Below are 26,523 nucleotides of genomic sequence, written 5' to 3' on the forward strand. Positions count from 1 at the left end.
CCCTCTTCAAGTCACGTTGTCCTCTGTTTCAGGATGATGATCTGGAAGAGGGCGAAGTAAAGGACCCCAGTGACAGGAAGGTGAGGCCTCGTCCCACCTGCCGATTCTTCATGAAAGGTAATTGTCCAAGTGGGGCCTTGGTCCTTGGTGTGGCCTTTTGGCTTTCCCTGGGCCTGTGGTGGTGGTTCAGCCGTGTAAAGTGCCCTGCAGCCTACGCAAGGCTGTTCTTAGGGCCAGACGGTGGTAGTCTGTGGTGGCGGTGATGGTGGCATTGATGTTAAACAGTAGACCCTTGTACTAGTCCTTTCATCACTTTATGACTAACTCAGAGGGGAGCCAGCTTGGTCACTGTCACACTTGTGGTTCTACCGCACCCATTTATAAGAGCCCCGTGACTGTAAGGTGGATAATATCAGTCATCTTTCTAAGTGGGCCTTTTTATAAGACCAAATGCCCCAGGCTCCAGTTATGACATCCTCCCACCTCTGTAAGGAGAGTTACTATTTTTCTGCAGGATGTAGCACAGCACATCCTTCATTTGGAATGGATTTCTGAGTAGAAAGGGGTGGCCTCTGAGCAGCAAGGCCTCTCTCCTGAAGAGTGAACAGTGTGAGTCAAGTAGCTGTAGCAGGTGGCAGTGTGACAAAGTCTTGTTGAAAGTCTTGGGAGATTTGGAAATGGAAATGAGACTTCCCATCTGGAAGTTTCTTGGATGTGCAGCAGCAGGTGGCACATTTCTGGTAGTTCAGCGTTTTCCGTAGACGGGTAGGAAGGTGTTTTTCTCTTTCCCTTAATTGTGCTCTGACCCTGGATGACTTTGCTCGCTGACCCGCCTGCGTGTGCAGTCTCAAGTTCACGAGAGCTTCCTGTACTTCTCTTCCAGATGTTGTGACACCATTATCCACTCTTCTTCCACCAATATCAAATTCCATACCATTCAGAGGCCAGGTTAAAGGTACAAAATATACGATATTCACTCTCTTTAGAACCTCAAAGCCCCCCCGCTCCGGAGACCAGACTTCTCTCTCCTGGATCCAGAACACTGCTGTGAAGCCAGAAGGAAGGGGGGGCTCTGAGGGGCGGAGAGCGGCTGTGAACCTTAATGCCCAGAGGCCCCTCATGAGGCTCGGGGCTGCGTGCTGGCGGCACCGGGCGGGCGGGACCAGTGGGGCATGGTGGAGTCCCGTCTTAGGGAGAGGGCAGGCTCTGCACTTCGGGTGGCCCTTGAACGATCCTATCCCTAGTGTCGAGATGACCCGAGGATGAAGGCGCATAGACCTGAGGGACCAGCACACTGGGGACCCAGGTCGGCTTGCTCCTTGGGGCCTGTGGTCGTGGCCTGTGCTGTTGGCACGCAGTTTGACTCATCTGAGTGAGATGTGCATGTGATGTTCTCTACTGTGCGACCGTGTGCGCTGTGCCCTCAGGAGGGCAGCCAGCAGTCATGTGCTGTAGAGCAGACGTGACATTGTGAGCAGTGTAGCCACCCTAAGAAGGCAGATAAGCATGTGATACGTTTTAGAAAGCAAATTGTTACAATTGCTTAAAAGCTGGGGTATTTGAAGTATCGATATTTCAGAAAATTTGAACTTAAGCAGCAGACCTGTTTTTCATAATAATGAGGGAATAAATAATGTCAGTCCATCTCTGAAGTTTCTAGATTAAAGCAATGGACACAGATGTGAATACATACACGTGTTTGTAGTCGTTTCCAGTTAGCACTGTTCACAAACTGTGTGGTTCAGGAGCCTGGCCGGCCAGTCAGGACTAGCCAGAGGCTCCCATTGTGGGAGGCACAGTGTCCACTGTTCCTGCCACGGAGGCTCTGGTGCAGGAGCCCGGGGGTCACGCCACTGAAGTAGTTTCCAGAATTTAGCACCAGAAGCACACAAACAAGTGAAGTGAAGTTATTCTGGCACTGCAGATCAGCACCAGGAGATGCCTGGACAGACAAGGATAGGAGGCCATCTCCACGGATGTCACCGGGTAGGGGCACATCGCAGTAGGAGGGGAGATGCCTCCAGGGTCAAACTGAGTGCTCAGTTTGTATTTCCAGGAGTTGAGACCCGTGGGTAAGGCTCTGCAGGAGGAACAGCTGAAGCTAGTGGCAAGCAGCCTTTTTTGCAGCTTAGTTAAGCTGAGCATGATCAGTAACTTGTTCCAGGAATGTATTTTTTGAATATATATTTACCTTTTCCTCTACTTTTTATTTATTCTGCAGAGTAATATGATATAGTGTGAAAGGAAATGGTTCATTCTGTAGGTGTTCTAGAACATATTTCGTGCTTTGTCTTAGTTATGAGAAAGTTTTTGGATGTAAATATTTTTACTTACCAGCAATTTATAAGCTTGGTGTTAAATTTAGATGAAATCCTTTTTTTCCCCCTGAGGAAGATTCGCCCTGAGCTAACATCTATTGCCAGTCTTCCTCTTTTTGTATGTGAGCTACACCACAGCATGGCCACTGATGAGTGGTGTAGGTGTGTGCCTGGGAACTGAACCCAGGCTGCTGAAGCAGAATGCACCAAACTTAACCACTAGGCCACTGGGGCTGGCCCAGGATGAATTCATTTAAATTCCCTCCAATAGCAAGAGAATTGACTTTAAAAATAAAAGGAAGTTTGTTGCATTTGGCAAGAACATGGAGAAATGGAACCCTTATACAGGTCTGAGGGGAATCTGAAATGGCACAGCTGCTCTGGAAAACAGGCTGGTGGCTCCTCAGAAGGGGAAGGATAGCGCCACCACATGACCTACAAGTTCCACTTCTGGGTGTCTATCCAAGAGAAATGGAAGCGGGTCACAAAAACTTGTACATGAATATTCATGGAAGCATTATCCCCAGTGGCCAAAAAGTGCAGACAACCAATGTCCGTCAACTCATGAGTGGATCAACACAATGCAGCACATCCATACGGGGGACTGCTATTCAGCCGTAAAAGGAGTGAGGTCCTGACACTGCCAGATGGGTGAGCCCTGAGGACATCATGCCGAGTGAAAGAAGCCTGCCCTAAAAGGCCCCATATTGTGCAGTCACACATATATGAGCTTCCAAATTAGGCAGATCCATAGAGAAAGCAAGCAGATCAGTCATTGTCTAGGCAGGGGGTGGGGGGTGGCTGAGGAGTGCAGAGTTTCCTTCTGGGGTGATGAAATGTTCTGGAATTAGATAGTGGAGATGATTGCACAACTTTGTGGCTATACTGAAACCCACTGGACTGTAGACTTTAAATGGGATCGTTTTATGGGATGCGAATTATATCTTAATTTGAAAATTCTTTTTAAAAAGTTGGTTAGTTATATTTCTATTACAAGTTGTAATTTGCAGATTAATCATTTAATTCCCTTAGCGCACACATTGACAGTTGTGACCGTTGACAGCAAAATATACTTAGAAATACAAATTGAAACATTTTAAAGCACCGATGCTTTGATAGGTATAGTTTTATTTCTCATGTGTTTGAGTTGAATCATCAAGACACGAAGTTCTGTCCACGAAGGCATAAATAGCATGTTCTTTACACTGTGTCCTACCATGGGTTTCTGGTGTGCCCAGCTGTCATCAGTGCCCAGCCCAACTGTGGGCCAGGCCGCCTTGTCTCTGCTCCTTCCTATTCCCACGCTCTCTCTTTTAATTGGGATACAATGCACATGATATAAGATTTACCATTGTTAAGTGTACAGTTCAGTAGCGTTGAGTACGTTCATCTTGTGGCCATCACCACCATCCACCTCCAGAGCTTTTTTTTTTTCCCCAAAGATTGGCACCTGAGCTAACAACTGTTGCCAATCTTCCTTTTTTTTTTTTCTTTTCTTTCTACTTTTTCTTCCCAAGTCCCCCCAGTATATAGTTGTATATTTTAGTTGTGGGTCCTTCTAGTTGTGGTACGTGGGACGCCACCTCAATGTGGCCTGATGAGCGGTGCCATGTCCACGCCCAGGATCCGAACCTGCGAAACCCTGGGCCACCGTAGCGGAGCGCTCAGCCACAGGGCCGGCCCCTCCAGAGCTCTTTGCATCTTGTAAAACTGAAACTCTGCCCCCATTAAACACTAACTCTCCATCTCGCTCCTGAGCCCCTGGCTCCTGCCATTCTACTTTCTGTCTCTGAATTTGATGCCGCTGAGTACCTCTTATAAGTGGAATCAAACAGTATTTGTCCTTTTGTGAGTGGCCTATTTCACTCAGCATAATGTTCTCAAGGTCCGTTCATGTTGTAACATGTCAGGATTTCCTTCCTCTTTAAGGCTGAGTGATGTTCCATTGTGTGGATGGACCACATGTTTATCCATCCATCCGTCCAACAGTGTTCACTTAAATTGCTTCCACCTTTTAGCTATTATGAATAATGATGCTCTGAACATAGGTGTGCAAGTATTTCTTCAAGACCCTGCTTCACATCTTTCTGGGTCTGTACCTAGAAGTGAGATTGCTGGATCATATGGTGGTTCTGTTTTTAATTTTTTGAAGAACTGCCAGCCTGTTTTCCACAGCAGCTGCACCATTTTACATTTCCACCAACAGTACACAAAGGGTCCCAAGTTCTCCACATCCACGCTAACACTTATTATTTTCTGATCTTTTGATAGTCCTAATGGGTGTGAGGTCGTATCTCATTGTAGTTTGATTTGTATTTCCTTGATGATTAGTGATATTGAACACACTTTTGTGTACTTTTTGTTCTCTCAGTGTTCTCTTTTGTGTTTAAAACAGCAGGTCTCAAAGAGTGGTCTGTGGCCCGCTAGGGGTCCTTGAGATTGTTTCAGGGGAGCCCTGAGGTCAAAACTATTTTCATAATAGTACTAAGACTGTACTAGTAGTCAGTGGTCAACCACTGTGCACTCACAGTTAAAGAATGCCAGTTTCACTCAATTATGTCTGTGATAGAGCAGTATGAATTATAATTAAATTTCATACTTGAGTACGGATCTGTTTTTTTAAAGATTGGTACCTGACCTAACATCCGTTGCCAGTCTTTTTTTTTTTTTCCCCTCCTTCTTCTCCCCAAAGCACCCCAGTACCTAGTTGCATATTCTAGTTGTGAGTGCCTCTGGTTGTGCTATGTGGGACGCCACCTCAGCATGGCTTGATGAGTAGTGCCATGTCTGCGCTCAGGATCCAAACTGGCAAGACCCTGGGCTGCTGGAGTGCACGAACTTAGCCACTCAGCCACGGGGCTGGCCCCCTGGATCTTTTCTAAAAAACAACTTCATTGAGGTATAATTTACATGCCATAAAATTTGCTTATTTCAAGTGTACAATTCAATGATTTAAAATTTACCAAGTTGTGCAGCTATCACCACAATCCAGTTTTAGAACGTTTCCATCACCCCAATAAGACCCCTCAGTACCTGTCTCTTCAATAATCAATATTATGATATGGGAAGCACACGTGGAGCCCCTCGCTGTGCACAGAAGTATGAAGCCTGTCTCCAGGGAGGCCGCCCGTGTGCGGTTTGTGCTGTGAGCTGAGCCAGCCGCTCTCCCCAGGGAGTGCCAGGTTCCATCACAGGGACAACTGAGCCATGCCACAGTGACACAGAACCAAGTCTCCTCAAAGACGAGCCAGGTGAGCCTGCTGCTTCAAGGAGAACAGCTGACAGTGTCTGTGGCTACTGATAAAATTCAGGCTCACAGGTGAAAATGAGAAATTTGGAGAGCCTGTGACCCCACCGTGAGCCTGACAGCTTTGCAGTGTTTAATGACTTGCAAGTGACCACTCCCTGGTGTTACAAGGTCATGCCTTGGTAGGAGCTCCATTACCAGGTCAAGACAGACCAGTGGACTCCAGTGGATCAGTTGGAAAAGTAACAGGACAGGGTTATGGAGCCCACGTGGCAGCTCTGAAGAAGCCTTCACTTGTCAAGTTTAGCATCAGAGTATCCAGAGCATCTGAAAAAGCTGTTAAAATAAACTTCCTCATCCACCTACATCTCTGAGGCTGGATTCTCCTCACCTGCTTCATCCAGAGCAACCCATCGCAGCTGACTGGATGCAGAAGCAGACGTGAGAATCCAGCTCTCTGCTGTTCTAGTGTCAGCCTTAGATTTGCAAAAAGGAAGATGGTGCTGCTCATCTCAGCAAGGATTTTTTTAAATATAGCTATTTTTCATAAAACGTTTATGTTAACCTGTTACATATGTATTATATCTTTTAAGTTTTCTCAGTTTTAATTTCTACAGTAAATATCGGTAGATATAACCTGTATAAACAAAGGCTCTTTGGGGTCCTAAGACCAAAAAGTGAGAGAGCCACTGGTTTCTAGTCTACGTTATTTACAGAGAAGAGCCCAGAGTTTGTATGCAATTGTTGGATTTTATGCCTGTTAGAATACGTATTTGTAGATGTTAGGTTTGTCCTTAATATTTAATTATTAGATTTTTATATATTCTGCCTCCTTTTCATGAAGTTTTTTTCTTTCTTTTTTTCTTTTTTGTGAGGAAGATTTGCCATGAGCTAACATCCGTTGCCAATCCTTTTTTTTTCTGGTTTTTTTTTTTTTTTTTTGCTTGAGGAAGGTTAGCCCTGAGCTAACATCTGTGCCAGTCCTCCTCTACTTTGTATGTGGGACGCCTCCACAGCATGGCTGATGGTGGAGTAGGCCCACACCCGGGATCCAAACCTGCAAACCCAGGCTGCCAAAGCAGAGCATGCCGAACTTAACCACTCAGCCGCGGGGCCAGCTTCTCATGAAGTGTTGTTTAAAAACCATAAAGCACATTAAAGTTCATTTTGACTGTCCCTGTATTTATTACCTATTCTGAATTATTCAGAGTAGCAGGAAATGGGACCAAGGAATATTTAAGTAAGACCATTATATCCGAAAGTCTTTGTTTAAAATTCTATCATGAAGTAAGTACTTGGTTTGGAAAATAGATATTATAAAATTATTTCAACTGTTCCAGTAGGATGCATCGCGGATGCAGTGACCATGCAGTCTGTAAATGATACCCGCACTGCACTGGACTGCTCACCAGTCTGACCATCAGAAACTTAAAAATCTGGTTTCCGGACCTACCACACACACACTCCCACGTGTGCCACAGGAGCGGGTATCTTCTTCTCCTGACCTTTCACACCTTGGGAGAGATGGATTCCTTGGGTTGGTCCAGCGTGTGGGTTGTGACCAGCAGGTTGCTGGCATGGGAGACGTGGCTCTCGCTTCCTGTCGTCCGTGTTGAGTTTCCTGGATTTCTGCTGAGCGACCCTTGCAGGTTTTCTGCGTGTGTCGTGTCTGTGTCACTGATAGCTTGGGTTTGTTGCTATTGAGTTTGCACGTTCCTTTTTTGTAGATATATTGTTTAGTGACAAAAAGCAAAGTTCAACATGGAGTGTCTGATATAACCAGGAAAAATGGGGATGGACACCCAGACTGATTGATGACCCCTAATACGTTGATAACCTCAGATGGCAGCTCTGGAGACGGAGACTTCACAGCCTTCCTTTTAGAGTCTCTGGATGCTTTGTTTACGTGGATTCCTTTTACTAGTCTTATTATGAAATGTTTCACATACATAAACTAATATAATGAGACAGGCATAAGGACTAATAAAAAAATAAAACAATTCCTGACGTACCCACCATCCGTTAAGAAAGAGAAGATCTCCAGGCCTTTGAAGCCTGCACACAAGGTGACGGAACTCATCCCGCCGTCCTGCCCCCCACAGCTCTTTGCATTTCGCTTGTCCCCTCCGGCTCATTGCCACGTCCATATACAAAATCCTTCCATCATTTTTCCTGTCAGAGTCACAGTCCACAAGAAGTTTATGTTGTGAAATTTCATTTAGAAGCCGAAGACCACATAATTTTAAAACCAGAAGATCTATTTTTGCTTTCATTTCCTGAAGAATTTTTTTTCCAAACAAATTCCTTTTTTAGATTATGAAAGTAATGTGTGCTGACAGAGTCAAGACAGTAAAAGATAAAAGTCTTTCTCCTTCCACAGTCCCAACAGTTTGGGATATATCCTTCCAGACTTTTTTCTACACAGATAAAATTCATCTTTAAAAGGCTGTAGGAGGGGCCGGCCCTGGGGCCGAGAGGTTAAGTTCACGCGCTCCGCTTTGGCGGCCCAGGGTTTTGACAGTTCAGATCCTGGGCGCCGACATGACACTGCTCCTCAGGCCATGCTGAGGCAGCGTCCCACATGCCACAACTAGAAGGACCCACAACTAAAAATACACAACTATGTACCAGGGGGCTTTGGGGAGAAAAGTAGATAAAATCTTTAAAAGGCTATGGGATCACACCATTTCTGCTGTTCTGTTGTGCCCACATTTGCTGGACATTGGTCCGTGCCGTACGTGGGGACAGCCTGTACTTCTTCCTGGAGCTGCTGCTTCTCTTTGGTGACCGGGGTCCAGCATATGCTCAGCAAGGATCTTGGCGCCCAGGAGCAGGGCGCCCAGGGAGTTGGGCTCTGTCACCCACCGCCCGCATCTCTGGGGGGCACATGCGCCTGCCCTCCCTCTCATTTTCTCCCTTGTTTCTTCTCATCCACTGGCTCCTCTGTCCTGCTGCCAACGGAGCGAGCGACCTTAAGTACTCAGCCACCAGGCCAGCCCGCCGTAATTATTTTTGAGCCTGTGTGCATATTACCTATTCAAAAAATTAAATTTTTAAAAAGTGATTCATTCCCTAATTGAGTTAAAAACTTAGACTTCTTGCCTTCTGTGCTGAAAAGTCAAATGATTTCCTTGAATAGTGTTGGTGTTCTGTTGCTGAGTAATGCTAAAAGGTGACCTTTATTGTTTTCTGTTTAACACACTTTTAAAGTACCAGAAATATCCTGAAATGGTTTGTGAGGCTTTTGATAAGAGAAACGCACATGTACAGAGCTGGTAAAGATAATCCTGAGACAGACTTGCAGACTTCTGGTTGTTTTTAGGCATCTTGCTGATCTTTCTTTCAGTGTGAGTGGTTTTTTGGGTCAGAATGACGATCTTGTTCCGGGAGTGCCCTGAGCCCCTGGGGCACAGAGTCTCCTAAGCAGTGAGCCCACAGAGCGGGGTCCAAGAGAAAAGCTCTTGGACTTTTCTGTTTTCAGGGGAAACGAACTGTTCACACAGTGACTTTGGAACAGGGCCTTGTTTCCTCTAACATGTCCCTGGCCACCTCCAGGCACCCTTTAGCAAGTGCCACTTGCATGAAGTCCCCCTGCCTATAGTCTGGCCCAAGACTGTCCAGGGCCGCCTGCTGGGGAACTCATGTGTGTGCGCGCACGTGCGCACATCCACGCACACCTGCTGACAGGTGAGGGACGGGGGATGCTGTGCTCGGTTCAGGTGTGAGGAGTGAGTCCACGCACTCTTGCACAGCTGCCTGGCCTCATGGGGGGAGATGACGGCCCAGCAGCCTGCTCTGAGCCCTGGCCCTGCCACTGCAGCCATCCATGCTCTGGCTCGTGCGCCCCGTGGGGTGGGGAGGGTCACACCCGTGGCCTGTGAGTGCCCTTAGTGCCATCTGGCACATCACAGGCCCTCAGTACAGCTGCTGCTCCTGGTACCAGGAACCTGATTCAGGGACCCATTCTGACCTCCTTGTGTTTCCACAGGGAACTGTACGTGGGGGATGAACTGCAGGTTTATACATCCTGGAGTCAACGACAAGGGCAACTACTCCCTCATCACCAAAGCCGAGCCTTTCCCGCCTAATGGCGCCCCACCTCTCGGACCTCACCCACTGATGCCGGCCAACCCCTGGGTGCGTGAACGCCTCTTCTCTTTAATTGCTAGCAAATCAGACATCTAAATTCTGTTTGTGAATCTCCAGCTTAAGGCACATTAGTATGCCATGTGTAAAAGTTATTTCTGTGATATCTCAGAGTCACAGAGCCGTCTTCCAGATGCTTCCATGGTCTCTGTGTAGTGGTAATCTTAGACTCAGAGCTGCTGTGCTGGGGCGGAGCCAGGCTTGGAGGAGAAAGCAGGCAGTGTGTGGCCGACTGATGTGTTAGTTGATGTTTTGCTCCTCTGTTTCTTTATAGATTCTAACGTTTTGTTTGCTTTCTCAACTTTTCCCTTCTCGTTTTTTAATAGGGTGGGCCAATAGTTGATGAAATTTTGCCTCCACCTCCTCCAGAACCCCCCACAGAGAGTGCCTGGGAACGAGGACTCCGGCATGCGAAGGAGGTAACAGAGTTCAGCAGACACCTGAGAAGAAAAATACTAGTGGTGGTCCTTGCACAGAACTAGCATTTCTTTGGTCCAGAGACAATGATCAAGAATTCAGTAAAGCCTCCGAATTGAGGGGTGTATTTCTGTGATTTCTCTGAAGAGTGAAAGAATGGAAAAGGATGTCTGACTGTCTCTCCAAAATGTGCTAGGTCATGACAGAGCCCAGGAGGCCAGAGAGGCCCCGCCTGGAACACAGGCCCCTGTCTTCATGTGGCCTGAGCAGCACCAGGCCTCCCCTCTCCCCACGCCTCCCGCCAGGCAGAGCTCTGGCCCTGGGTGTCCAGGCTTGTGATGTGTGGGCACCAGGCCTGCTTTCTGAGCACCCACGTGGGTTTCCCTTCACTGAGGTGGCAGACTAAAGCAAAACCGCTCTCCTCACGCCCTCAGCGCACACTCAGCCACCCCTTCCTCCAAGACTGGAACGCTTCCGTGCGCCTTTTCTGCCAAGAGCAGACTTACTTTCATCTCCACAGTCGGTCCTCGTCACTGACGGAATCTCTGGGACTCCCTGGTTCAGGGCTGGGACTATTTCTAGGAAGTGACAAGCTCTGTCACCCTTCCCCACACAAGGGTGAGCTCCAGGGCGCTGCTTGGTGGGCCTGTCCTGAGTGCTGGGTGCAGCTAGGTGTGCAGAGACGGGGTGTTCCAGTCCCCGTGGAAGGCGCGTGGGATCCTGCACCCACCCCAGGCCCACAGCTTGGCGCACCTCACCCGTTGAGCACTCCCCATCGGGCTGCGCCAGCCACGGCTCCGAGGGCCATTCCCTTTGTTTTTCCTGCAGTAACTAGTTTTGGCTTCTTTTTTCTTACCCTGTAGGTTTTAAAAAAAGCAACCATTCGAAAAGAACAAGAGCCCGATTTTGAGGAGAAAAGGTTTACAGTGACCATTGGTGAAGATGAACGGGAGTTTGACAAAGAAAATGAAGCTTTCCGAGATTGGAACTATCGGATCACGAGAGATGTCAGAGACACAGCGTAAGGACTGGTTCTGCCTCTTCTTTCCCTTCTGAGAGAGAATGGCATTTCCCCAACTGGGGGGCCGGGCTCGGGAGAGCAGTGGCACGGAGGTTCCCCGAGGCCTGTGGCTGGTGCCCGCCCCTCCCTGCACTGAGACCACTGCCCTGCCCTGAGTGAATTGCAGACGTTTTGCAGTTGGCATTCCTCATTTTTTTGCTTCTATGAAGGGAATGTTTCAGCTCTGTACGGGCCCAGGTGACTGGGGAGGGCTTGCTCCCATTTGGGTTCTTACCAGCTCTGAGAGTTTTCCCAGCTGTTCTGGAAGACCCTGAAGCCCCTAGCTCTCCAGTCCTCCTGCAGTCCCCCAGGACCCGGGGAAACGTGCAGTTTGTCACTAATGCCCAGGAGCATAGCAGGTGGGACCCTTTTCATTGTAAATGCTGCCTTAATTATTTTTCTACCAGACATTTGATTATGAGTCTTTTAAAAGATGATTACAGAAGAAGTACATATGGTTGAAAAACCTGAGTCAAATCCTCAGAAATTGTGTGATGTACTAAGTACAGCTCTCGTCTCCCAGCGCTCCTATTTCAGGGGAGCCTGGCTTTGTCTTGCTCACTTCTGAGACGACAGAAGGGACCAGGCTTCTGAGCAGCCAGTGCAGAGTGGGCTCGGGTCCGGGACGGCCCTAACTCAGTCATCCGAGCTGGCTCCAGCATCACCCTGGTGCGTGGCAGCACTTGTGCTTTTGTGTTTGCTGCTAGAAAGCCATAATCGCTGATTCCTGGCTAAAACAACAGGAAAAGGTACAGAAAGTAGGCACACATGCAGTGCTTGCTTCAGGATCCAGTCGTGTTGACCTGGACCCGTGACAAGGCTGTCTCAAGGCCCTCTTGGCCCACGTTGGCTCCCCAGGCTCTCTGCTTGCAGGGATGGGAGGGGAGGACGCTTGAGTGGTCCACGCCTCTTGTGGCAGGTAGCAGCTCAGCGGTCAACAGGTGGAGATTTAAAGATGTCGTTCAAACTGCTCTGTGTTCTAATTGTGTGTGTGGAGACAGTGTTAGATCACAGACAGGAGCGTGTGAGTCAGGCTGCGTCTGCCGTGTCCCTGTGGCCATATCCCTACAAGTTTTGAGGCCTCGCCTTTTTCTTGAGTAAAGTGAGGGTGGTGCTACTGTCCTTCCTGCCTCCGGGGCGTGTGGAGTCACAGGAGCCAGTGCGCACGGAGGCACTCAGAAGAGCACAGCACCTGCTCTGTGTGGTTACTGTGCCTGTGAGCAAGGAGGCTTTAGAACCTCGGGGCCATCCTCGACACACTACTTCCCGTCCCCGGCTGGAGCAGGACCTTGAAAGTGCCTGGTGGAGCAGCCCGAGGGGCAGATCTGTGCTGTGCACGGTGGCTGCACAGGAGCTGTGTTCTAAGGCCTGTCCTGGGTGTAGGGCCAGGCTGACTGGCTGCTGGCTCCGCACCTTCCCTGCTGGGCCCTCAGGCTCTAAAGCCCCCAGGGACAGGCCTCAGAGCCAGGATGTGACTTGTGTTTGTGTTTTGTTTGTTTTTGAAACATATGCTGTGCATCAGAATGAACCTGGGGCTTTTGTGACATGCATATGCCAGGCCCCACCCAGACCTGGTAAGTCCAGACCTCTGGGAAGAGGGTCTTGGCATGTATCAGGTGGGAAAGTGCCTCAGCTGTTTCTGCTGGCACTCAGGGCAAGGGCTGTGTCAGTCAGGGTCCACCAAGCAGAGGACACACCTCCCTCTTGTCACGGAGAGCACTGAACATAAAGACCTGCTGTCTAGGGGATAACAGAAGCAGAAAGAGGGGTAGCAACTGCAGGAAGGAGCTGCCACCCCAGCGGGAGGGAGGGAGAGAAGAGTTTGGAACTGTTAAAACTGAGAATCTGGGAGAAGGAGCTGGAACTCAGTCTGCTGAGGAGGGGACACTGGCCAGCTGTGGTAGCATCTCCAAGGTGGGTGATGAGGCCGGGCTGGGGAAGTGGAGGGAACTGCTGCTGCTGGGACAGAAGTCCTGCTGACGGGAACAGAAAGGAGACCAGGACAGAGCGAGCCCTTCTCCGCCCCAGCCGGCCTGCTCCCTCTGGCACCCGCTGTCGGCCAGCCCTCGCTGGAACAGCTGGCACAGCAGGGTGCACTTGGCAGAGTGTGAGGAGGGTGGCAGAGAAACCCGTCGGTAGTTTACCACCGGGCTCGAGGGCCATCAGTGGAAGACTCAGCAAGACCAAGGCTCCTGGTTCCTGCTTCCTGGGACCTACTGTGCCCACGCACTCCTTACCCAGCGGCGCAGTAGGCCTGTGATAAGGTTACAGCCTGTTGCACAGGGGAGGGAGGGTGGTAGAAGGGACTGAAGGCTGTGCTTCGCAGGTGTGGTTCCTGAGCCAGCAGCAGCACCCCCTGGGGGCTTGTTAGAAACGCACTGTCAGCAGTCCTAGGAAGGGTGGAGCCCAGCCGGCTGTTGTTAACAAGTCCTCCAGGAGACTGCAGTGCCACTGAGGCCTGAGGGCCACGGTTGCAGTTCTGGGGTGTAGGCCCACTGACCTGACGCTGAGTTTCAGGGAAAGAAAAAGTGACACAGCCTCTCAGCATGGTCAGGTTCTGGTAGTTAGGAGCCAGGTGCTGTGTTGTAGGACCAGTGGGAAAAGGTGCCCGTTCTAGAACTCTTGAGGAAGTGTTCTGAGGTGGTGTAAAGACCAGGAAAATGGGTTGCTTCTTTCTATTAAATTGTTTTGGAATTAAACAATTTGTCTAGCAGGACCACTTAAAATGATGGAAAAATACTGCTTTTCTAGACAGACACCCCCCAATTCATAGCTGTAAAAGTTCCTTTTCCAGCACCTCAAGCACTTCATTCAGATGCCATCTGACCTGTGAGACCTCATGCGCAGGAGACATTATGAAATGTCTGTGCCTGGGGCTGCGGAGACAGTGTACCAGAATGTTCCACTGAGTCCCACGCAGGGGGAGTGCAATCCAGAAGACATAGGGACCCCCAGGAATGCACAGGGTGTCACCTGCGAGGGGTAAGGTCATTGGAACAGAGCTTCATAGTAAACCAGGACCACACTACCAGGCACGTGTCCAGGGCCTGGGACTGCGCACCTGCCAGGTATGTCCTCCGAGACGTGCCCGAGGAGTGGGCTGTTGCCTGGTTGTGTTTCGTGGCAGCATTTTTGTTTGTTCCCGAAGACAGAGGCCCTGCCGGGCTGGTGGGCAGCCCAGGCTTGGTTCTGAGGGAGATGGGCTGAGGGAACACCATGTGCCCTGTCCCTCTCGGCTGTATCCTCAGACTCCGAGAAATCCACAGGAGAGAGGCCACTTTCATTTGGCTTAGCAGCTTCCTAAAGGCATTTGCCCGTACAGCCCTCCCTTGTGAGGAAGCACACCCTCATGCCCACCTGGGAAAGCATTTTCTGGGGTCTTAATTGGCTGTGTGTGGTGTTAGTCCTATATTTTTAAGATCACAGGAGAAGTCTATGCTTCGGGGCCCGCGCTGTCATCTCTTCCTTTCTGTGTAACAAGATGCTGGGCTGCCGCAGGCCTCTGCAATAGGCACTGTTTGTTGTAATTAAAGATTATCTGAGTAGTGTGAAGATTTGAGCATGAGAAAGATGTCTGCCTGTTTGGAATGGAAAAGAGCTGTCATTAGCAGAGCCAGCCGTGGGTTAGTCCCTGCCAGAGGTGCTGGAAATGCTGGAGGAGAGATTTCCTAGAAAGCAGCCAGCCGAAGGCCATGCGGACAGCTGGAGATATGTGGCAGTGAGGGCAGCATCACGGCCTGCAGAGCAGGGGCCTCCCAGAGCGGGGCCTCTGCACGTATGGGCACCTCAGTTTCCCCATCATTTTACCCAAAGGAGAGAGTTGGTCTGGAGCCAAGAAAACCCTGAAAGAACCTCCTGGGGTCCACCTGTCGCCAGATGCATGTTTTCCTCTCCACCGCCCCCCTGGGGTTCACAGCACCCCTGGGCCAGGTCCTCTGGGTCAGCGTGCACAGCATCTGGCCCTGGTGGGCAAGGTGGGGTCTGCTGTTAGCTTCTTCCCAGTGGTTGGTCATCTGTCCTGTCCCTGTTGATCAGAAGTCCACCTTTGCCCAGCCAGAGGCGACCTTTATGGAATGTATTGGTCTGTTTCCAGACTTGTGCTTTATTCCTCTGGTCCACTTGTTCCTGCACATGCCAGGCTTCCTGTAATGTTGTAATGTCTCAGAGGGTGTGTCCTATCTTTTCCAGAGTCGTCTTGGCTGGTCTTACCTGTCTGTTTCCATGTGAACTTGGGGATCAGCTTTTCTAGCTTACTGGTGTTTTTACTGGGATTGCCCTAAATTTGTAAATTAACGTAGGGAGAGCTGACACATCTTAGTGATGTCCAGTCACCCTATCCACAGACCAGGAACGTCGTGTCATTCATTCACACAGGCTTTTGTGTCTTCCTAGAGTATTTTACAGAGTTTTCCTCAAGTAGGTCCTGCACGTTTCTGGTTAAATGTGTTTTGTTCTTAAGTATTTTTTCTTCTTTCTTGCGGTTGTAAGTGAGGAGCACTTACCATGTACCCGTCTCCTAACTGGTTGTCATTTGTGTATACGAAGGCCTTGGTTTCTGTAGGTTAATTACTGGGCTCTTCTGGCTCTTGGAATTGGCTCTATCACCAAGTCAGTTTTCTGGGGACAGCATCATTTAATTTGCAAATTGGGATCTTTTCACCCCTTTTCCCCTTCATCTGCCTCTCATGGGCTCCCTCATCTGACAGCGTTGGCGGAGCCTCTGGCACACTTGGTGGGTCATCAAGGAGGCAGCAGCCTCCTCATACTGATCCTACAGAGATGCCTCCTCTGTTCCCGTTGAGTAAGATGCTGGCTTTAGTTCTGAAGTGTATATGTATATTTTATCACGTTAAAGTATCATTCCCTGTTTTCTTGAGTATTTTCATCAGGAATGGGTATTGAATTTTTGTCACAGACATTTCATCATCTGCAAACGTAATCCTATGACTTTTCTCTTTAGGTCCATTATGATATGTAGTGTATTCACGAATTCCTAATATTGACTCAACTTTGCTTTCCTGGAATAAATCCCACTTAGCCGTGGTATATTATTTTCTTAATGTGGTGTCAGATTCTGTTTGCTAACATTTTATGTAACGTTTTGCATTAATATTCCTAAGAGATGAGATTTATTTTTTACTTGCTCTTTTTTCAGACTTGAGCCTTATGCAGATCCTTATTATGACTATGAAATAGAGCGGTTCTGGCGTGGTGGGCAGTATGAGAACTTCAGGGTGCAGTATACAGAGACGGAACCGTACCACAATTACCGGGTGAGTGTGACTGGAGTGTGCACATCTCAATTGCATTCATCAATTCGTTAAAATCACCCCTTTTGTTGTTTATAGGACTTTATATGGGCTATATAGTGTTGGCAAACTGTACCAATTTCAAGCCCCAGTTGAGTATAGAGAACTAATTCAGATCCATGGATTAAATTTGGTGATTTGAACAGAGACTTCCTTGAGTTTATCTCCATTCTAGTCTGGTTTTTGTAAAATTAGATTTGCTGGTTGGGTTATTGATACGCATTTGTAGGGGAGTGTGCTGCGCCCTCTTCTGGCGCTTTGGCGACAGTGTTCATGATGATGGTGCCCTTCCCATGTGGCAGTGAGCGGGCTGAGTGCGGTCCTCTGGCCTCCACCAGCCGTACCATGTTGGACTAAGGGAGGGCTGATCTGCATTGGCGCTCCTCTGAGGGTTTAGTGTCTGTACAGATCCTCTGTGCTTCAGGCTTCGGGTCCCTGATCTGGTGCTCTTAGGGTGAGATGATACAGCTGCCACTGGGAAGAGATCAGTCAGAATCAGTTCCGCAGTTTTTGTGCTGTGACTTAAGTGACAGAGTCATGAGTTTTCAGGACCAAAGGGAACTGCCTGGGAACCCCTCAGATGGTGAGCTTGTGGAGAGGAGAGGACTTGGTTGACCATCTGAGCCCCTCTCCGCTGTAGAGCAGGCTCCTTGCTGGGGTCGGGCTGCAGGAGTGCGGTGCCTCGTGCCAGGCAGGGCAAACTTGGAGGTACCAGGGGCCTGCGGGAGTCTCTTTGCACCACGTTCCCTGCTGTGTCCAAGGGGCGGCCAGCATGGGGTCCGGAGTGCACATCATTTCCCACGGGCCACCTGAGGCCCAAAGCCTGTCTGTGTGCTGCAGTCTGGGCTGGATTCCGTTTTAACTTTGAGTATTAGAGCAAAGGAATGAGTAGGAACAGAGTAACCGTTCAAACAGGTGTTGGAGGATTGTGCTTAGGAAAACAAGAAGCCACCATGTTGGGGTGCCCACCTGTTGCAGACACGGCTGAGCAAGGTGCTCCGGGCGCTGCCCGAGGCTGCAGAAAGCCTGGCCTCTGTTCCCACCGCGGGGGCTGCGGCCGGGGCGCCCGTGCAGTGGGGTGGGGGAGCCCCTCTAGGTCGTGTCGCCTCTAACCTGGCGCTGATCGCGTTTGGCGGCGCTGCGGGAGCACTCGGCCGCCCTGTGCGCTCACTCCGCTCTGCTTGCTTCCGCAGGAGCGCGAGCGCGAGCGAGAGCGGGAGAACAGACAGCGCGAGCGCGAGCGGGAGCGGGACCGGGAGCGGGAGCGGGAGCGGCGGCAGCGGGAGCGCGAGCGCGAGCGGGAGCGGGAGCGCGACAAGGAGCGGCAGCGGCGGAAGGAGGAGTGGGAGCGCGAGCGCGCCAAGCGCGATGAGAAGGACCGGCAGCACCGCGACCGCGACCGCGACAAGGAGCGCGAGAAGGAGAAGGAGAAGCCAAAGCCCCGCTCCCCGCAGCCCCCAAGGTAGGCGGCCGGAGGAGCGCGTGGGGGCTCGGGCTCGCGGGTAGGCGCCTCGTGGGCCGCGCTGCCCGGGCGCGGGGAGGCCTGGAGCAGGGCGGGTGGTCCGTTAGGAGGCGCAGAGCTGGACGGAGGGTCTTGCGGCTCGACCGAGGGTGGCTCCCACCCTGCGGTACGGCACGCCGTCTACAGTGCTCGGCCCGCGTCCAGGGCGCGCCGATGCCGGCCCAGCGCCGGCCTTCCTCACCCAGTGAACACGTAGCTCAAGTCCATCCGCCGGTGTCCCGCATGTGCGGAGTGGTGGCGCCGCCGCTGCGACTTTAAAACCCTCTCGTTCCCGAGAGGAGGCTCACAGCCGGCGGCTCCGCGCTCTGGTGCGCGCTCCTGGCGGGGCGCATCGCGGGTCAGGACTGAGGGTCCTCGTGGCTGCCCACCCAGCAGGGTGTCCCCGGGCTCCTCCACGCGGCCCTGCGCCCCTCTTCGTGCCCACCGGCGCTGCGTGGGGGGTCGCGCGTCCTCCGGTGCGGTTGTCTCCGCCTTCTGGCCGCCCTGAAGGTGAGCGTCCCGGGCGCGGCTCCCTCTCTCCTGGGCGCACGCCTCGGAGGGACCTGTGGGGCCCGTGCTCCGTGTTTTCCCCGGAGGAGCCGCCGGACCCCAGCGGCGCCGCGCTTACGTTCCCGCCTGCCGCGCGCGGGCCGCCTCTTCCCCGGCCCGCCCTCCGGTCCCGTCCGCGGGGCGCGCAGTGGTGTCGAGCATCCTGTCGTGTGCTCAGTGGCCGTGGGTATGTTTTTTTTGGAGAAACGTCTACTCAGATCTCTTGCCCATTTTGTAGTTTGGTTGTCTTTATTTTTGAGTTGTAAGACTTCTTTATATATTCTAGATACGAGTCCCTTATCAGCTATGATTTCAAATAATACTTTATCCCTTTCTTTGGGTTGTCGTTCCGCTTTCTTGATGATGTCCCTGTTTTTTTTTTTTAATTTTTTTAAGGGAAAGCCTCTTATTTTTTTTCCCTAGCTTTATTGAGCACAGTTGACCTATCCCATTGTGCGAGTTCAAGGTGTGCAGTGTGATGATCTGATAGAGGGACATAATGCAAAACAGTTATCACAATAAAGCTGGTTAATACCAGCATCACCTCACACAGTTACACTTTGTGTGTGTATGGTGAGAACATTTAAGACCTGCGCTCTTAGCAACTTTTAGGTGTACAGTGCAGTATGCCAGCTCTAGTCACTGTGCTGCACATTAGCTCCCCAGAGCATATTCACCTCATAACTGGAAATTTGTGCCATTTGACCACACCTCCCCATTTCTCCCACCCGCCCCCCCCCAGCACGCGGCAACCACCATTCTACCCTGCGTCTCTGATTTTGGCTTTTTTAGATTCCACATGTAAGTGAGATCATATAGTGAGAACAGAGAGTCTTTCTCTGCCTGACTTATTTCACTTAGCATAATGCCCTCCGGGTCCATCCGTGTTGTTGCAAATGGCATGATGTCATTTTTTATGGCCAAGTAATATTCCCTCGTATATACAGTCATAGCTTGCTTAATGACGGGGTGCATTCTGAAAAATGCATTAGGAGATTTTGTCATTGTGCGACCATCATAGAGCATACGAAAGGAGAACAAAATTTGCCATCCTAAAATGTGTCTCTTTAACGTGAGGATTATTTTAGACTGATTTTTTTTTCCTTTGGCTCCCCAAATCCCCCAAGTACATAGTTGTATATTTTTTTTAGTTGTGGGTCCTTCTGGTTGTGGCATGTGGGACGCCGCCTCAGCATGGCCTGATGAGCTGTGCCATGTCCACACCCAGGATCCGAACCTGTGAAACCCTGGGCTGCCAAAGCAGAGCGTGGGAATTTAACCACTCAGCCACAGGGCCGGCCCCTAGACTGATTATTTTTAAGAAATAACAGACTCACAGTTTTTCTTCTCACCTCCCCCTTAACTGCCTAAATAAGAATTCAGTCAGATAAAAAAAAAACTTGTCTCAGGAAGTGAACTCTCACCTTAGCATCACATGAACTAGGGGGAAGACAAGGAAGAACCTAGAAAAGCCGATTTGTTGGGCTCCCCTCTGTGTTCTTCTGTTTCTAGGTGGCCAAACACTTGTTTTCCAGACGTTGCTCCTTGTCACCTACCTGTGAATTGCCTTCCTTCCCTTTGAAGTCCTTGACTCTCCTCAGCCCCAACATCATCTTCTGTCTTTAGCTGAGGATGGTATTTAACGTGAGGGCTTCAGCCATTTTAATGAGTTACTGTTTTCCTGGGTTTCTCCCAGGTATACATGTTACTAATCTTTTGTTTGTTTTTCTCCCCTTGATCTGTGTCATGTCAATTTAATTCTTAGACCAACCAGAAGAAACTAGAAGGGTACAGGAAAATTTCTTCCTCCCCTACAGCACTTACACAAACCTACATGGCAGAGCCTACAACACACCGAGGCTAAATGGCAGTAATCTTAGGGCGCTGCCATCGGTGACTGACATGCCGTTATGTGGCACGTGACTCTTGATACCGCCACTTCTGTATCCGTTCATCTGTTGGTGGACACTTAATATTGTTTGCAGGTCTTGGCTATGGAGAATAGTGCTGCAGCAAACATATCGCTTTGATAGTGAGATAGTGCAGATATCTCTTTGATAGTAATTTCATTTTCTTTGGATAAATACCCGGAAATGGGATCGCTGGATCATATGCTAGTTCTACGTTGTGTGTGTTTGTGTGTGAGGAACATTAACCCTGAGCTAACGTCCAATGCCAATCTTCCTCTTTTTGCTTGAGGAAGATTGTTGCTGACCTAACATCTGTGCCAACCTTCCTCTATTTTAAGTGGGATGCTGCCACAGCATGGCTTGATGAGCAGTTTGTGCTAGTTCCGTGCCCAGGATCCAAACCTGCAAACTCCAGGCCGCCGAATCAGAGCACGCCAACTCAACCACTCTGCCACTGAGCCAGCCCCGTGGTAGTTCTATTTTTAATTTTTTGAGGAACTTCCATACTGTTTCCCGTAGTGGCTGCACCAATTTACCTTCCCACCAACAGTGCACAAGGGTTCCCTTCTCTCCACATCCTCCCCAACGTTTGTCACCTCTTGTCTTTCTGATCACAGCCATTCTGACAGGTGGGAGGTGATGGCTTATTGTGTTTTCAATTTGCATTTCCCTGATAATTAGTGATGTTGAGCACCTGGTCATATACCTGTTGGCCATCTGTGTCTTCTTTGGAAAAATGTCTGTTCAGTTCCCCTGCCCACTTTTTGATAGAATTATTTGGTCTTTTGTTGTTGAGTCATGTGAGTTCCATACATTTTTTGGATATTAACCCCTTATCAGGTAGATGGTTTGCAAATATTTTCTGCCATTTGATAGGTTGCCTTTTTATTTTGTTGATGGTTTCCTTTGCTGTGCAGGAGCTTTTCAATTGGATATAATCCCACTTGTTTATTTTTGCTTTTGTTGCCTTTGCTTTTGGTGTTATATCCAAAAATCATTGCCAAGAGCAATGTGAAGGAGCTTTTTCTCTGTTTTCTTCTAGGAGTTTTATGGTTTCAGGTCTCATATTTAGGTCTTTAACCCACTTTGATTTAATTTTTGTGAGTCATGTAAGACAGGGTCTAGTTTCATTCTTTTGCCTGTGACTGTCCAGTTTTTCCAGCACCATATGTTGAAGAGACTGTCCTTTCCCGCTTTGAGTATTCATGGCTCGCTTGTCAAGTATTGATTAACCATAGATGTATGGGTTTCTTTCTGGACTTGCTGTTCTGTTACATGTTCTATGTGTCTTTTTATGCCAGTACCATACTGTTTTGATTACTGTTGCTTCATAGTACAGCTTGAAATCAAGGAGCATGATGCCTCCAGCTTTGTTCTTCTTTCTCAGGATTGCTGTGGCTATTTGGGGTCTTTTGTGGTTTCGCACAAATTTTAGCATTGTTCTGTTTCTGTGAAAACTGTCATTAGAATTTTGGTAAGGATTGCATTGAATCTGCAGATGGCTTTGGGTGTATGGGCATTTTAATAATGTTGATTCTCAGTCCGTGAGTACAGAACATCTTGCCATTTCTTTGTGTCATCTTCAGTTTCTTTCATCAGTGTCTTATAGTTTTCAGTGTCCAGGTCTTTCACCCCCTTGGTTAAATTTATTCCTGGTATTTTATTCTTTTTTGGCTCGGTTCTAAATGGATTGTCACCTTTGTTTCTCTTTCAGATTATTTGTTGTTAGTGTGCAGACACAGATCTGGGTCTTGCGTGTGGGTTTGTGTCCTGCAACTTGACTGCGTTGGTTTTATTGGTTCTAACAGTGTTTGGTGGGTGAAACCAGAACCTCATTCCTGTATCTTGTCCTTTTTATTGGACGAGCTCCTTTCCTGTGTGCATCTGTTTCTGACAGTAGATGTCAGGACAGGAGTCTTCCGTTTTAAGGTTATCTGTGGCTGCAGCAGGGCCCCCGGTTTGTGTAAGTGCCGCCTCTGACTGTTGTCATCCTCGGGGTTGCAGTGAACTGACCTCCCTAAATTTGCTGGGTTTTTTCATACTTTCCTAACATTGGGCAAAGTAATGTTCTCAAAGAACACTCAGAGTAAATCCCATAGTTTAGATGCGCTGAGAGTTTGTTCTTTAAGAGACTGCGTTGATGAATCTTTTTTTACAGTAATCACTCTTTCAGTTATCTTGACGTTTATGTATTCATTTGAATGGAACAGCCTGATCCTGACTCTCTGTTGTTGGTCCCTTTGAAGCCCCTGTTTGACAGAAGCCCTTTCCCCTAAGCTGCACAGCGTTTCCAGAGTGGACTCGGTCCTGGGGCTGCGGTCCCCGTGGGAGCACCGCTGGGAGGAGGAGGCCCAGCTCCCTTCTGCTCACGGCCGCCTCTGCACTTCATCAGCCGCACCCCAGCCCAGCCTGTTCTCGCATCCCCCACTCACTCCTGTCTCCCTACCCTGCTTTATTCCTCATAGCTCTTCTCACCCCCTGGTGTCATACAACTTGTTTACTCATCTGTTGCCATCTGTCACCCTTCTAGAATGTAACCCCCTGGGGGGCACTGCAGTCTCAGAACATTTGCTGGGTACTCTGAGTTGTGGCTCTGGTCGCAGCCTGCGTTTTGACCTTATGTGATGCAGTGAGTGTTGTAGGACAGGGAAAATCACAGACTGAATTCTGCAAACAGAACTAACTCAGTCTGCTTTCCAGCCAGATTCATCAAATGGCTGTTTTCATGCTTATACAGACTGTTGGTCTGAGAAGCAGAGACGCATGTCTAGGTCAGAGTGTCACTCTGCCCATGTGACTCCATGGATGCCTGAGTCACATCAGCAAGTCCACTTTACTGGTTTTGTCATTTACAGGCGTATTTACTCTGGCCACAAACCCCCTTCCCCAGCCCCTGCTAACATGTCCTGTTGTTTCCAAGAAGCCAGGCAACTCTTGCAAGTCAGAGGTCTATATTTCCAGCTCAGGGACACTTACACACACGAGTGTGCTTTGAGAGTGCCTGTTGGAGGGCAGCTGCACAGGTCAGCTGTGTGTCCCTGCTCATCAGTAACCCAGGGACAGGACAGTGTGTATGAGACAGGCCCATCTGGTGCTCATTCCTGTTTCCACTACTGCTGACCCCACGAGAGGAAGTGTCACTTGAACCCACAAAGAGGGTTTTAAAGGCCGTAGCATTTATTGGCTCGGCCCCCAGGCAGCAGGTCACTGTGAAGAACAGCCTCCGTCGCTCTGTTTGCACAGCCATGGGTTCTCAAGTGAGGGAAGGGGTCGCTGAGGACTCAGCCGCTCCAGCAGGTCAGGTTCAGGAGGCGGGACTGAGTGAGTCCTTCCTAAAATCAGAGCAGCTCTCTGCTCTCCAGCGGGTTCTGGCCTGGTTTGTCTCCTTCTGTGGGGTTCCGGCCTCTCCTTTTCTTCCCAGAACTCTCAGCGGGCTCCTGTGGGCCTGCGCCCCCAGCACCTGCTGCCACCAGCAGAGGCAGGGCACTCCCCATCACTTGGTCTGAACTCAGCCTGTCTCACTGGCACTAGGGAGTCCCGAACCCCAGCTTTGATCGCCCTGGCTGGAACCCTGCCAGCCCACTGCCAGAGCAGAATTTCTAGCATGGTCCTCCTATTTCCTTTTCCTTGGATCAGCCAGAGCGGGCATGCCCACTTGTTCAGGACGTGGCTGAATTTCCCTACAGTAAAACGTTATATGATCTTCCTTCCATACTATATACTATACTATAAAGTAGGCTTTATTTGTTTAGCTCTTGACAGGTTGAGGATTTTTCATCAGCAGCTGAATGAAAAGAACTTTTCTCACCTAAAACAGAATGACATAACTCCATCCAGGAGGAGCCTTGAGAAGCTTTTGTCTTCAGCCACTGCCTGAGGGACTCTGTACAGTGAGGCAGAATCCACTGGGAATATTACTTGCAGGGTCCAGGGGCCATCAGTCAGAGTAGATGATGATAAACTTTAATGAAGTGTGATGATTCTTCTGTTTTGTCTGTGGCCAGCAAGAGCTCTTTAACCCCAGCCCTGCCGTTGGCCAGGAGCGGGAGGCGCAGGCACGCACCAGTGAGCCGTGGGATGCGCCATTGCGATGCCAGGGGCCCCCTTCCTCTCGCCCGCCGCCTGTCAGCCGTCTTCCCTTCACTTCTCCCTCACCTGCCTGAGCTGCGCCCCTCTCGGGCAGGCGGCGGGTGAGCTGTGTTCTATCAAATGGCCGCCCCAGGAATTCCTTGTCAGCTTTCCTCCAGACCTTGTAGGCTCAGTACAATGTAAGGATGTTTAGAGATTGTGTCACTGTCTTGGTCCAGGTTTTCCTGCGGTAATTACGCCTTTTGAGGCCTCCTGTCCACTCCCACATCAGGGCTGTTTTTAGACTAAACAATTCTATAGAACACATCAGTGTAAACAAGGGAAACCCCTTTTGTGAAGCCTCCTCCTGATCCTTATAGCCAAGCCAGTGGGGCATGCTGTATCGGGCGGGGCCGAGGCAGGTAATTGGGGTGTTGATTGGCATGTGCAAATTAATTTCATTCTCAATAGACATAGTAATTGAGACTTCCTGGAGGAATTGCCAGACTGCCTGCTGTCTTTAAAGATGTTGACTAAACACTCCAGTGTACGTTTGAGGCCTGACGTCCCTTGGGGGCGAAATGACAGGCTTCTTATTTCCTAGGGGATCCGCTGCACTGTTCCTGCCGTATCCTCACCCTCACTGAAGCCTGCTCGTTTCCCACTGGGGTAATGGGCCGTCTCAGGGGGCCCTCGCCCCGCACAGGCCATCAGTGCAAGTGCTGGGCAGGCTGTCACTTCACCCTGAGACCTGCTCTGGCATGAGCATGCTGACCTACCTGTCTCCAGTTTGGGGTACACTGGGGATCTTGGTGCATTGGAGGCGGGCAAGTGTACATCGCTTTCTTCAAGGGAATCTGTGACTCTCCCACTTTTGAAAAAAGTACCTATCAGATTTCCCTCTGCTTTCGGGACTGTTTTCCTTCCCTGTTTTCTTGGGCGCAGCTGCTCCCCAGGCCTAGCCCAGTGCTGGGGCTGGTGGCTCACGGCTTCCTCTTTGCTCTGCCTCAGCAGCCGTGGCTCATCACCACCTTTCAGTGCCATCTCGTCCCATTGGTGTCCTCATCTTGCATTTTGGAGTTCATTGATTTCATGGACTTGACCATTACAAGTTGTGATTGATTGCGTCTAGACCCCTATGTGGTGTCACACACCTTTGCTGCTCCTCAGTGTGTCAGACAACCATACCCAGATGGCTGTCAGCAGCCACACAGGATGTGCGTGACCTGGGGAAGCAGGACGGCGCCGTCTCCTGAATGCCATGCGATGGGCATGTCACCCTGGCCTCGAGCTCCACTCCCAGCTCTGGCATCACAATGCTTCCTGATGAGCCAACGTCCAGAGGTGGCTCAGAGAGGCCCCTCAGCATGTCACCTTGCCTTTAAAGCAGTCACTCATCTTTCTCTTGCTGCACAGGACACTCCCCTGGGAATTTAATAAACCTTTTGCCTTTCTGATCTCTCATTCGAATCCATCCTGGGCTTGGCCTAATTGCTTGTTTCTGAGAAAGTCATTGTGCCCAGGGCATTTTTGAGGAAAAATGGATCCTGTTTTTTAACTTCTTGTCTACGTACCCACTGAATTGTCCAGAAGTTGCCCAACTGTTTGAGAAAGATGAAAAGAGAGGTAAATAGTGGTCTTTCATGTACGCATATCTAAGTATAGACATCTGACGTCACTAGGCATTAGGTTAATAGAGACAAATACAAATACAGTCATGAATTAGAACCAGGTATTGTTGAGCCTCTTCGAACAGTCCTCTCCACGGTTATAGCTGTGCATTCAGTGTGGGGAGCCACAGTAGGAAGTAGAGACCTGATGTGAAAACCTAACGCAACGTTAGTAGTCTTGGAAATGTCGGAAAATGTATTTGAGGGACAAGCCCTCACCATTGAAACAGAAAGTCTTAATGACACTTGCCCACCACTTGAAACAGTGCAGGTTTTTCTTCTTTCTGTTCACCCAGAAATTAAAGTGTGAGTGGGTGGGAACATGTGT

At 49.7% G+C, this 26,523-nt stretch overlaps 1 protein-coding gene across 2 annotated transcripts in view; it reads left to right on the forward strand.

Moving 5' to 3' along the window:
• Nucleotides 1-26,523, forward strand: part of ZC3H18 (zinc finger CCCH-type containing 18) — a 60,618-nt gene that overhangs the window by 15,791 nt on the left and 18,304 nt on the right. The window contains exons 3-9 of one of the 2 annotated variants that reach the window (XM_023637477.2): nucleotides 33-117; nucleotides 884-955; nucleotides 9,554-9,702; nucleotides 10,038-10,130; nucleotides 10,992-11,149; nucleotides 16,344-16,461; nucleotides 17,691-17,959. In XM_023637477.2, the coding sequence (XP_023493245.1) occupies nucleotides 33-117; nucleotides 884-955; nucleotides 9,554-9,702; nucleotides 10,038-10,130; nucleotides 10,992-11,149; nucleotides 16,344-16,461; nucleotides 17,691-17,959 (944 nt within the window). The remainder of the gene's footprint in view (nucleotides 1-32; nucleotides 118-883; nucleotides 956-9,553; nucleotides 9,703-10,037; nucleotides 10,131-10,991; nucleotides 11,150-16,343; nucleotides 16,462-17,690; nucleotides 17,960-26,523) is intronic. The other variant, XM_023637478.2, reaches the window with a different exon arrangement.

The sequence above is a fragment of the Equus caballus genome, chromosome 3 (assembly GCF_041296265.1).
Source record: "Equus caballus isolate H_3958 breed thoroughbred chromosome 3, TB-T2T, whole genome shotgun sequence".
Classification (NCBI taxonomy): Eukaryota; Metazoa; Chordata; class Mammalia; order Perissodactyla; family Equidae; genus Equus; species Equus caballus.